Source organism: Adiantum capillus-veneris, chromosome 28, assembly GCF_014529385.1.
Source record: "Adiantum capillus-veneris isolate H3 chromosome 28, ASM1452938v2, whole genome shotgun sequence".
In the NCBI taxonomy this organism is placed as follows: Eukaryota; Viridiplantae; Streptophyta; class Polypodiopsida; order Polypodiales; family Pteridaceae; genus Adiantum; species Adiantum capillus-veneris.
This window is the reverse complement of record NC_140958.1, coordinates 106,882,470-106,895,348: the sequence shown is the minus strand read 5'-3', so window position 1 is coordinate 106,895,348 and position 12,879 is coordinate 106,882,470. Positions and strand designations below refer to the sequence as shown.

Sequence of the window (12,879 nt, the reverse complement as noted above, 5' to 3'; positions counted from 1 at the left end):
TCCCAAGAAGTGTATCTCAGGCAAGAAAAATTCGCTCTTTTTCGCATTTACTAGCAATTTATGCTTCCACAGTGCCCGAAAGACCTGCAACTGGTGGTGTTTGTGTTCTGCTTCATTTTTGGAGAAGAGAACGACGTTGTCAAAGAAAGTGCCCACAAATGATTGGTACTCTCTGAAAATCCTATTTATCATGCGGTTGAATGTCGCTGGAGCATTCGTAAGACCAAATGGCATAACCAAATATTCGTACATACCAAAAGTTGTTCTAAGAGCTGTCTTGTAGGCGTCCAGGAGCAATTTGGATATGATGATATCCACTCTTTAGATTAATTCTGTTGAAACAAGAGGCTCCTGAAGTTTTTGAGAATATCATCGATCCTTGGGATAGGAAATCTGTTCTTGATGGTGATTTTATTAAAGCTCTATAATCAATGCACATTCTCCAAGGTCTATCTTGCTATAGTACTAGCAATATCGGTGAACAGAAAGGTGAAGTGCTAGGTTGGATGAGACCCTTTTCAACAAGTTCTTTTACCTGATTCATTATTTCTACATTTTGGGCTCAGCTAACTCGATAAGGTGGCCGGTTTGGTGGTGTACTACTGGGATTCAAATCAATCATGTGATCCTCAAGACGAGGAGGAGGTAACTCGCCCAGTAAGACTTCAGAGAAACAATCAGCTTGTGCGCGTAGAAATTCTTGTCGTTTCTTTTCTAAATCAGACATATTTGACCTTTGTTCATCATTCAGTTCCTTCAAGAAGATCGAGTAAACAAAAAGATTGGATTTCATTAATTTGGAAATGGCCGAAGCCGAGACAAGTGGGACGGACTCGCCCTCCAGCTTTATATCAAGTATAATCTCTCTGACCTTATCATTCTTCAAAGTAGCTTTCCTGGTCCTATAATCGACCATGGCACTGTTCTTGTGGAACCAAGGGATTCCTAGGAGGATGTCACACCCTTCCAAAGGCATGATGTAAAAGTCCTCGTGCCTTAAACAGCCCTGACAATGCAAACGAAGTTTGCCAATGACAGGTGTAATGGAAACATCCCGTTCGGGTGCTGCTAGAACAGCCTCCACCTGTGGCCCCTTTTGCTTGCGCGTAATTCCAAGTCGAGCTGCCAATTCGAGTGAAATAAAGTTGGCCTTGGCTCCTTTGTCAAAGAAGAGGAGGATTTCTTGATCTCGTACTTTGCCCCATGCGCGGCAAACTTTAGTGCTTTTATCCAATTTGATCTTGGTCGGTCCCCACACAATCTAGTATCGGTCCTGCCTTCATCTTTCCTTTTCTTCTGCGTTCTTCGGCTGCTCTGGAACTCTTTGGCCTATCTTTTGATTGTCCACTGGGTGCCTTTTTGGGGCACTGTGCGGATATATATCATTGTTCCCCATAGTCAAGGCACTTCCCCACTTTGAGGTACTCAAATTTCTGTTCCTCTGTCAGTCGGGGACGTGTATCTTTCTTTTTCTAAAATTTCCCTCTTCTTATTTTATCATTTCTCGAATTTTGTCCGATCCTTGGTGTCAGAAATTGATCAGTTGGATAAGTCAAATTACCCGAATGCATAGCAAACCCTTGCTTAGCATGTCCCATCAGTTGTTGTATGGACTCGGACTTCTGTAGTAAGTTGTTATCTTGTATCTCTTTGGGAAGTCCACAACAAAATCGCTCGATTTGCTGCTTAAAGGCGATCTTTTTGAAAGAAGAGGCAGATAGAAAAGCATCCCAAAATCTCTCGCATTAAATATCCAAAGTATCTCCCTTGGTCATCCGAAGATGATTCCAAGCGGTGATCACATCACTTTTGTACTCCTGAGTGAGCCAAGAAGAAAAAAGAAGTCGCTTGAACTTTAGCCACTTTGTCGGTACTTCTTTTCATAAAAGAAGAGTGGACCACCATGTCCATGCATTTCCTTTCAAATAGGATGCTGCCCTCTTGATCTTGGAGTGCTCTGGATAGCGCCCTCCAGAAAAAGCTATGTCAAATTGTTGAATAAAAGCGAGGGCCTTGTGAGTATCTTGAAAACCTGAAAAGGTATCAAATTTTCGTGCTTGTCCACCCTCCTTGAATTCTTTGGTCTTCTTGCTCTTATCCTCGAGAAAGTCGTATTGACTGGCTTGATTGAAGTGCTTCCTCTTAGAATAAAACATATGGTCGTAAGAGTCCGAACTCTCAGTAGAGGATGAATCCTCCTCAAAACTGTTTCAGAAAATTTTTGAGATCTTCGGTGGGATCTGCTCTTCTTGGCTGCCTTCTTGTTCTTACCGAGTCTCTGTGTCTTTCTTCGTTTCTTGGTCTTTCGCAACTGTCAGAAGAGGATGAGGATGAACTGGAAACACCCTCTAAATGTACGCGCTTCTTAGGCTTTCGTGCATTTGCAAAAGAAGATTGACGACCCAAATAACTAGGGTAGTCTACTCCTCGGCTGCGTCTCTTTGAATGGTTTGTGGTCCTCAATATTTGGTTGACTCGTCGTTCTATCACATCATCAAGTTCATCTTCAGTGTACACACGGGGGGCAGATAGTTGCTTCAATGCTGGCTTTAGAGGTGAGTTGATGGCTGCACGCCACCGAGTATGCATTTTGTTGATTGGGTGCTTGGTCAAAATTTTTGCATACTAGGATCCTTCGAATACTGGAGCATCTGCTTAGCACAAGCATCAACCTGCTGTAGACGCTGCATCTCTATTCGTTCATACCTCTTGGGCCGTGATGGCCCGTACTCTTCTTCTGAATCGTCAGCAGCCGGTTGTCGTCCACCAGAAATCTCTCTCTCTCTCTCTCTCTCTCTCTCTCTCTCATTCATGGCATTCACACAAGAAAATTAGCGTGCACAATTAAGCGCACAAGTACATAAGTATGCTATTAAGGGGCAAGGAACATCTGTATGACAATCCCTGTTCGGGAACCGAGGACTAGACCAACTTTCCCCTTGCAAGTAAATGATGGTACTAGACCCTATGGAAAGCTAGTCCACAAGGCATTTTTGGGCATGTGAATGTGAACGCAACTCCAACTTCCAAGTCCATTGTTCCACACATACCATGAGGATTCAAGTCCAAGTGAAACATACAATATAGGAACACCTATAGAGAGGTGCCAAGCTAAGAGGAACATTATTTCACACCACCATGACAAACTTAACATTAATACCGCAAGCCTCAAGGACCATCTGAACTGTGAAAAGGTGACACGAAGTCACAATACTTGAAACTGAGGCTCGTAGTTTATTGATAGACAGTGTAAGTAGTAGGATTATCTCACATATAAACTCAGCTGGTCAAGTGTTTGGATTCAACTTCCGATATGCAGCCTCTGTTGGGGTTATAAATGCTTTGCACCTCCGCAATCTTCTTAGGATTTTTTGGCAGTGATATTATGGAGCAAATGGTTTAGTTTGCATTTGGTATAAACTCTACATCTACATTGTCAACATTTTTTGGTAGCTATGAAGATTTGAAATTTGTATAAATAGCGGTCTATACCATTACCTCATGGTCTATACTGTTACGTCATGGACATACCATTTTCCAATATGTATCATGTCCTCGCATCTCACTTTATACCTCTCATGCTATACTCTACCTACTCTACCTACTCTTTTAGACATGGGTGGGTTTTCTTCTTGATTCTACTGTTCTAGGTTCAGATCCTAAAGATATGTTGTTGGTATCATGAAGAAACTCCAACTAAACATCTTGTAAAGTCTCCACTGGGCCACGAAGCAAGACATTTAACATCATCAGACTAAAGTCTTATACGTCTAGAAATATATGCGTTCTTTGTCACGATGTATACAAACATTTAGTGAAAAGGCAATGGCGCTGTCTGTTGTTGGCAGGCTTGTTTCCAATTTGAAGGCCAACCTGCAATAGTGATTTAAAATTTCTCCAAATTTAGTGTTATTTCTAATCAAAGTAAGCTCCAGGTTGGTCAAATGATATGCTTGAAGCATTGGTGGAAGCTGTAGCTGAGTTGAAGTTTGCATTGCAAGGAGTGGGCTCAGACCTAATAATCAGACGTGGAAATGTGAAGGCTGAACTCACTTCCTTAGCAGCAGAGGTATGTAGGAAGCTCATGTTCATTATCATCAACTCAACTTCTGTATGTGTACCTTCATTTTGTGGACCTTTATTCTTATGGTACTACAATCTGTTTGTGGGGATAGATTTAAAAGTGCGGTTTCTCTCTCTTTCTGTCACAAGTATTAAGATTGGCTTGACCGTAGAAGTGACTGGCAGATATACACCATCTGTTCATTCCACTGCATGCGGCCCACTTTATACCTAGATTGAATCTTGGAAATTTCAATTTTCAGTTTTCGTGTTTATAGATACAACTTAAGATTCAAGAGATTTGTTGTGATTTCATGGTCTTGTATGTGATTTTGGTCTTTTCAAGACGTCGAGGATAAATTTCTTCCTCTTATGTCGTTATCTTTTGATGTCTAATCTGCATCTACCTTTCTAATCTCTCGAGCATAATCACAATATGATGCATTGGCATGATGGTAGACAACAATGGACAATGATAGGTTCTTTTAGGACGGTCTTAGGCATCTTCAAAGCATGCTTGTCTATATATTGCTTATAGCAATAGGCTGCATCATTCACAGGGGTACCTCTGTTGTGTACTTGCCCTCCGAACTGGCATCATTTGGGCGTTTTGAGGGATTTTCAACTAATAGAAATCAGCCCCTTTTTTCTGCCAAAAACGAAAAGGTTTACATACAAAAACCTCTATAGGGTGTATATACACAGTTCTAGCACAAGCGTACACGTGTACATCGTATGGTGGTAGGCTGCATTGTTTAGATAGTGATGGTAGCCTTAGCAATAATCCTCACACTTATTGGCTGCTGAAGCCTCAATATATTCTACATGACGGAGCTAGTTAGATGCTTACATACCTATGCATACAGTCTTACATTATAGGCCCCTAGCAGTAGAGCTCTATTCTCTGTCTATCATAGTCATGACCCATAAACCCCCCCCCCCTCTCCCATTGCCCCCCGCCCCATTATATACTCTAGGTTTGCATAAGTTTATTGGCTAGCCATAGTCTTTCATTTTCCGCTCAACTTCTCCTTTTTAGGGATGATAGAGGATATACAGCACATATACATTGATTTGTCTCATCGGTCGAATTTCCTCTTCCGCAGTCGAGCAACGGACACAAGATGAAGGGCGAATATGGCGTGCCCTAAGAAAAGTGCCCACTGGAAGCACACCAAGCAAACAATGCCAAAGAAACAACTGCTCCTTCAAAGGCAAATGGCTTTTCCACAAATCAGATAGAAGCTTTCTTCACCAAAAGTGAGACTTATGCATGTGCCAAAGAGCATTACAATGATCAGCAAGCCAAGGCTGAGGGAGAAGAAGAGCATAAACTCGACCGGCATAAATATTTTGAAAGGGCGTTTCTCGGAGATTCCAGTCAGACATGTGATCACCATCGAGCAAAGGTGAATTGGGTAAAAAATCAACCAGCATTTGCTGCAGCTCTCTCTAGAATTGACGGTAATGCATGCCCGATCTAAATCGACGAGCGGCAAAGGGAAACTCAAAGTGAATCTGGATGCATCCACCACATCCTCAACTACCCGAATGCCACGACAAGAGAGGAAGTACACTTGGCGAGGCAAGCGGTCAACCAAAGTAAAAGAGAAATCCCAGCTCCAATGAAGACTCTCCGAACGAAGCGAATTTCCTTCCCGCCGAGCATTCCATGAAAGATGAACTGTAACCTCTTTCCAAGTAGAGAGCAAAGTGGAAGCAAGCGGGCATCCAAGAATATGTCCGTCCATCTTACCAAATACAACCTCCCAAATAGTTGATTGCCAATGGCCAAATGAAGACATAACAACATGCTCACTCATGTATGCAAACATTAGAGTCCAAGGCTGAGATTGTTGCGCAAGTGTAGGCAACAACATAGCTTTCCTCGCAAGAACACTCCTACGCAAGTCCAAAATATTCAGACCACCAAAGCGTTTAGGTGTACAAAGCTTCTCCATCGACATCAATCGCAAGCCTTTTTTTTGTGCATGAGCCCCCCACAAATGAGACAAATTGGCTGACATAAGGGAATCAAGACAGTGGTAAGGCCAATGCAACAGTGGCAGAAAGAATTGAACATATGCCATCAGAATACTCTGAACGATTTGCAGATGAACATGCAGTGGCCAAGTAGATAGCTTCAAGTAATGTAGTTTGACATTCAAGCGCTGCATAACGCAATCCACTTTTTGAGTGTGAGTGACATTCCATCCAATTGGATATCCCAATGCCTGGTGATCACATTTGGAGGAACAATCTCACCTGGCCACAATAGACTGTGACAATCGCAAGAACGAAGTGGCAAAAGCTTCGATTTACAAAAAATGACTTTAAGACCTTCCGCAATCCCAAACAATTCCAAAGCTTCCATAATCACTTGGACATTCTCTACTGGTTGCGAGGCATAAAACAATGAGTCATCTGCATAAGCCTGCCCAATAAAGGTATGACCGGAGGGTAATTGCAAACCATGAAGATGCTCCGCAAGGGTCAAGTGATCAAGATACATCAACAAAGGGTCTCACACACACACACACACACACAAATGAAATGAAATATTAACGTCTTGAGAAGGCCAAAATGACCTATGAGACCAAGCTGTTACAACATAGTGAATCTGATACCATGTCCGGTTTCAAAAGAACTGAAACAAAAAATACAACTACTACAAGCTGGGACTGTATGGATGTGCCAGCTAATACAAAAGGTGCCCAATACAATGTGTAGTACAATGAGAGAAGGGGGGGTGGGGGGGATATGGTAAAGATCCATCCTCATCTGCACTTTGGACGTCGAGAAAGTATGGCTCGAATCCTCTGCTGTAGTTCCGTCGATAAGTGTACCTCCTCTCCTCAATCGCGATCGTCTAGATCTCCCTAGCTCCAATGCTCGGTTTATGAGAATGCCAGTAGTGGTAGTATGAGTGCGGGCAGAGCTCTGCAATGGTGGCTGCTCCTCTGGGTGTCCAATATCTAGTGTAAAGAAATCTGTAATCTGTCTCTGGGACTGTCTCTCTCCAGCTCTCCTCAATAAAGTGTCTCTATGCCTGTGTAACTCAAGTAGATACAGTCCAAGACATCTCTGATCCTCATAACTCATGACGCTAGATAGAGGCCCAAAACCCTCTTTGAATAGACAATGAAAACAACCTCGTATCTCATAGTACACTGTGCAATGACATATGTAATGTAACTCTGTCTCTGGCTCTAGATGACATAAGCGGCATATGTAACAGACTTGGACACTCCAAGTCAAGAATCTACCGCGACACAACAGGAATGACCACTTCAAAACCGTTCACAGTTCACAATTGACCCGGTGGAGTTCCGTGCCTAGAGATATTGGCCCCAAACATTGGCGCCCCTTTCGATATTTCTTTTTCTATTAATCTGCAACTCAAAATACAAGCGAGTGGGAGGCTCTCACTCTTAGACTCTGCGTCCAGATGCTCTGAGAAGTGGGAAGCCTGCCCGCTTATTTAAAGGTTACAAGGGATGCCCAAAAGCAAAGCCCCTTAAAGCTGAAAATCAAAAGCCTTCTAAAAATAATGCATCAAGGCTCTCTCTCTCTCTCTCTCTCTCTCTCTCTCTCTCTCTCTCTCTCTCTCGTGCATAAAATAAAGCAAGACTTGCGTAGCCAAAAGCAGTCTTAAAACTGCCGCAAAAGCAGCCCACGCAAAAGCTGCCACGTCAGTTGTACCGATCTCTGTGATTTGCGCCGCAAAACGTGGGCCTGTCCGTACGGTGCAGCCGCATCATCATTTCAGTCCGCCATTTTCCCGGGACCAGCAGGGCGGGTGTGTGTGTGTGTACTAAGCAGCCACGTCACCAGTTTGTGACAGCATATTCTGCTATCTGCTGATATCCCTCTGAATCTGCCAGTCTCAATCTCGAGCTGATGTGAGGATGTGCGTATCTGGCCAATGGCACAACGCAAACCATGAGAAAGACGTGTGTCCATATAGCTAGGTCGAACCACAAACCCATCCCCTGTGAGGTGGAGAAGATGCTCTCTATAGAAAGCCATCTTCATGCCCAACTCCTGTACCGGCTCTATCCATGTCCTCCTCGTGTTCAGCTGGATCAGATCCTGCCGAATGAGTCTAGTAATCTCCACCCGTGTCAGAGACATCAAGGGTGCCTGTAGAGAGTACTGAAAAGGAGGCAGCCTGTCCATGGTGAAACCATGATGTCATTTGTGCGTACCAGCATGATGTATCCCCCTGTAGAGCTAACTATCTGGAGGACTCTAGGGCCAACCTGGCATATCTATCTGTGGTAGTATCCCATAGGCTGTGTACAAAGGAGACTGACCTGGTGAGCACCTCAATCTCCATAGGGGGGGCAACTAACTCCGCTCGAATAATATCATGCGGTACGGAGGCCTTGGCTCTAATCAGCCGAGAGATCATAGATACTAAGGGCCTCTCCATACGTCTCCAACCATCTTGGCCTACAGAAGGTTCCCAAACCTGCACCCCATATTGCATAGTAGAGGCAACCAAAGTCAAAGAGCCATAACTTTGTCCTAGGTTCTTGGAACTGAACGTGCGAGCACATCCTCTCCAATCCTCCCAAAGCCACATAAGCTCTAGTCAGTCTAGTCTCTGCTGCTCTTCTCAAAGAAAATCTCGGCCTAGTAAAGACTACCCCAGGTAAGTGTATGCATCTGTATACTCCACAATCTCCTGACCATATGTGAAAGCAGGTGCTGATCTCCTGATCTATTGTGGTGTGGTGTTAAACACCATAACCTTGGGTTTACCAAGGTTTACACACAATCCACTATCCTCTGTAAAATTGTGTAGTGCATCCAAATGTCGCTGCATACCCTTTGGTGAGTCAGATATCAACACAATATCATCAGCATATAACAACAATGGGATCCCTGTCACCCTCTGTGTCAATGTAATCAGACACCTCATCAACATACATACCAAATAGAGTATGAGACTGTCACAAGACGGGAACCACGTGCCAATAGAAAAGAACAGACTGAACAGACTTTTAGCACTTCATTAACAATTGAACTGAGAGAGAGAGACGACACGTGACACGGAGTGGCGGAATTCCACCCAGAGAGTATTGGCTCCAAACCTTGGTGCCCCTTTCGATATTTCTTTATATTGCATGAAAACAGTACAAGCCGGTACTCCAGACTCTGCACCTTCTCCAGGAAGCACGCGAGAGAATGAGCCCTAACCTCATATTTAAAGGCCCTTCGCCTGAAAAGCAGTTACAGTGAAAAGCCTTCAAAACTCAAAAGCTTCTGGTCCAAAAGCAATGCCAAAAAGTTGCCAGCGTAATTTACGAAAATTTGTACAACTCTACCACGTCAACAGTCAGCGGAATTTCCGAAAATCTCCGTACAGTTGCCACGTCATCAATTGCCACGCAAAACTGTCAGTGTGTGTGTGGGTCTTGCTTTATTTTAATCCTTTATGTCACTTGGGGCCCCATCGGACGGGGTCCCCATAAGTTGGTAGGACTTCTTCTTCTGTTACTTGTTCTTCTTAGGGTTTAGGCCCCTCGGCCGACATATGCAAGTTGACTCCCTTCTTCAGGGCTTTGGCACGTTAGCAGTTTGTGACAGAGACAATGGGGAGCTGTCACGTGCACATCCAACCCTATGTGCATGTGGACAAGCTACTGCATGACAAGGGTTCAGTTAGCTTAGGAAGTGTTCTGGCACTTTTGTGAGTCTGTTCGCAGACCGTACATGTCCAGGGACTTAGAGTAGATGCATATTCTCTGGTTGCACACAGCATGATTATCAACATTACCATCAGATTCCATCAGGAGCATTTTACAGTGCACAAAACCTATTTTCCCTATTTTAGCCATTTTTCACTTATTATTAATAAGTGACTTTGTTGGGAAACTGGGTAGGGCAAATTGGCTAAGCAAATATATAAAAAAACCTAGCGCTAGCACTTTCTGGCAGAAGAGGCAACAGAGACCACAAGTCTGACAGTGCACCTTCTCAGCAAGACCCCTGGTGGAACACCTAGCGTTTTCAGCCCTCAAGAACAGCCTGGCGTTTTCAGCATTTGCAGATCAGGCCCAGCGTTTTGCAACTTGCAGATCAGTCCAGCATTTGTAGATTCACAGCAGTTTGTCTAGTGTTTTTTGCAACAACAGCCCTAGCGTTTTTGCAATTTGCACATCCCTTAGCGTTTTGCAGATTCTCCGCGACAAAACACCTGTATGCATCAGCGTTTTGCATTTTCAACAGTTAGCATCCGTACCGCAGCCCCCAAACCTCGCAGATCTCACCTTTTCGTAGCAGATCCTCGCCGCACGGTCAGATCAGCAAGCGTTTGCAGATTCAGCCCGCTATTCGCAGATTTCAACATCTGCGTTTTGAGCGCATTGTCGTCGCGTCATGGTCATCGCCATCGTCACCGACATAGAGTCAGAATTCAGCAGATACAAGATTTGCAGATTTCAGCCCTTAGCGTTTTCAGATTTCAGCCCGTCTTCTCGTTGTCCTCATCGTCGTCGACATCGTTGGCAAGTTGTAGAGATCTGTGCAATCAATAGTAGATCGCTCTCGCCATAGAGAGTGGGGCCTTCGGAGGAGGGTCTAACAACATTCTGGTGTCGTATTCTTTTCTCTATATCTCTCAGTCTCAGCACCTTTATTCAGAGTGTTTACCACTTTGTTTGTGATCATTTGCACTCTCTCACTAAAGGAACTGAAGGCTCTCCCTTTCGTAAGTAAAAGGAACCCTTGAGCACAATTCGAAGCACTCATCTTGAGCAAAGTTCAACATTCACTTCCGCTGCACCTTACATTGGTATCAGAGCTTTGGCAGTGTTCTGTATCACTTAAGGAAAGAAGCACAAGGATTTTTTTTTGCTTGTTGCAGTCGCACGTAATCCAAGTCCACTTTGGTGTGTCGATTCCTAGTCGTGTTTTTGAAGAGTGACAGGAAACCCAAGAAAGAAGGGCTTGTCCAGCCTCCCCTTGTTTCTTTTTTCACTCATTGAGAGCGGACCGTGCACTTAGCGGCCGGCCAATTGACGTGAGGTGGGAAAAAGCAACCTTGGTGTGAGCCCAAGGCCGCCAAGGGTGTGCCCGCGGGAAAGAGAAGAGCTCGGGTAAGAGAAGATCCTTCTCTAACACAGATTGCAAGTTAAAGAAGAACCTCAAGAACCCAAGACCCTCAAGAACTCAAGAATCCAAGAACCACAAGAACCCAAGTTCCTCGTGAACTCAAGAACTCAAAACTTTAGTGTATGGTCATTATCCAAAGCGGAATGGATACTTCGCATGGAGGTGATGAGCATGGAAGTGGCGAAGAAGAATTTTTCCCACCAGGAGGTTTTTCCGACCCCCCCCCTTCCCCATCTACGCCAAGGATTGCACCAAATCCTATGGAGGCTTTGGTCAAGACGATGATGGACATGATGATATGACAAGAAGCGCAACGCGCTGCCTTGGAGCGCGAGTGCGAAGAAAGAAAGGCAGAATTGGATCGTGAACGCGAAGGAAGAACGGCAGCCTTAGAGCGTGAGCGCGAACAAGCGCGCTTGACTGCTGAAGAAAAAAAGCAGAATTGGATCATGAGCGCAAAGAAAGAAAGGCCGACTTGGAGCGTGAGCGCGAGCAAGCGCGCTTGGCGGCCGAAGCAAACAGAGTAGCATTGGAGCGTGAGTGTGAGCAAGCGCGCTTGGCGGCTGAAGAAAAAAAGGCAGCTATTGAGCTTGAGCGTGAGCAAACACGCGAAGCTCAACGAGTAGCAGCCGAAGACAGACGAGCAGCCTTGGAGTTAGAGCGTGAGGCGCAGAGAGACCAATGCATGCAAGAGTTGGTCCTACAGGGACTTACCTCGAAACCCAAGCCGGCCAAAGATGTTGGTGGTTCATCAAGTGGCGCAAGCGGGGATTCGGACTCCAACAACCCCGTCACCGAGAAGTTGACATTCAGTAAGTATGACGGTAAGATGGATGCTAGTGTTATTCATTCTTGGTTGCATCAATTTAATGCTTATTTTGCGACATCTAAGAAGACAGGGAATAGCAAGGTTTTAACGGCAGCCATGTACCTTGCTGGTGATGCCATTAATTGGTACCACGCTTGGCAAGAGGCACAGTTGACCGCGCACCTAGAGGAAGCTGACGGAGAGACGCCCCTTTTCTTCAATTGGGCCAACTTCCAAGATAAGCTCAAGGCGCGGTTCATGCCACCACAGTACTTAGCATGGTTGAAAGACGATTTGCGCGGTCTCAAGCAAAATGGTATGCCAGTTATGTCTTTCTCTAATCGTGTTTTGGAGCTCGGTACCCAATTACGCAAATCTGATGATGAGCGCAAAGAGGCTTTCCTTTTTGGGTTGGACGAATATATCAAGTTTGATGTAGAAGTCTTCGACCCTGCGGATCTCAACAAGGCGGTAGGAATTGCTCTCTCCCAAGAGATGAAGCACCATAAGGGAAAGCCTAAGGAGAACAAGACTTCGCAAAATACCTCTCAGACTTCGCAAAACCCTCAGAACGGTAAGATCGGTAAGAATGGTAACTCTTCGAACCAATCTTCCTCTAGTCTCTTAGAAAAGAACTCACAAAATGAATCTAAGGGTAAAGCTAACACAATTGCTAAACCTAAGCTCACCCCATATGAAAAAGCAGCACAAGGAATTTTAGGAGGATACATCACGTCAGAAGAACAAAGCATTTATTCTAAGGAAGGTCGATGTTATCATTGTCACATCAAGGGTTACATAAAAAGAACTTGTCTTAAGATTGAATCTAACGAATCTAAAGAACCCACACCCACATCCTCTGTTAATGCCATAAATGAGAACACAAG

At 44.5% G+C, this 12,879-nt stretch overlaps 1 protein-coding gene across 5 annotated transcripts in view; it reads left to right on the top strand.

Moving 5' to 3' along the window:
• Positions 1-12,879, top strand: part of LOC147421044 (uncharacterized) — a 76,987-nt gene that overhangs the window by 40,564 nt on the left and 23,544 nt on the right. For all 5 annotated transcript variants that reach the window (XR_015186970.1, XR_015186971.1, XM_086504438.1 and 2 more), the window contains exon 2: positions 3,936-4,069. Coding sequence is in view for 3 of the 5 variants with exons in the window: in XM_086504438.1 (XP_086360564.1) it covers positions 3,936-4,069 (134 nt within the window). In the remaining 2 variants the exon portion in view is untranslated. The remainder of the gene's footprint in view (positions 1-3,935; positions 4,070-12,879) is intronic.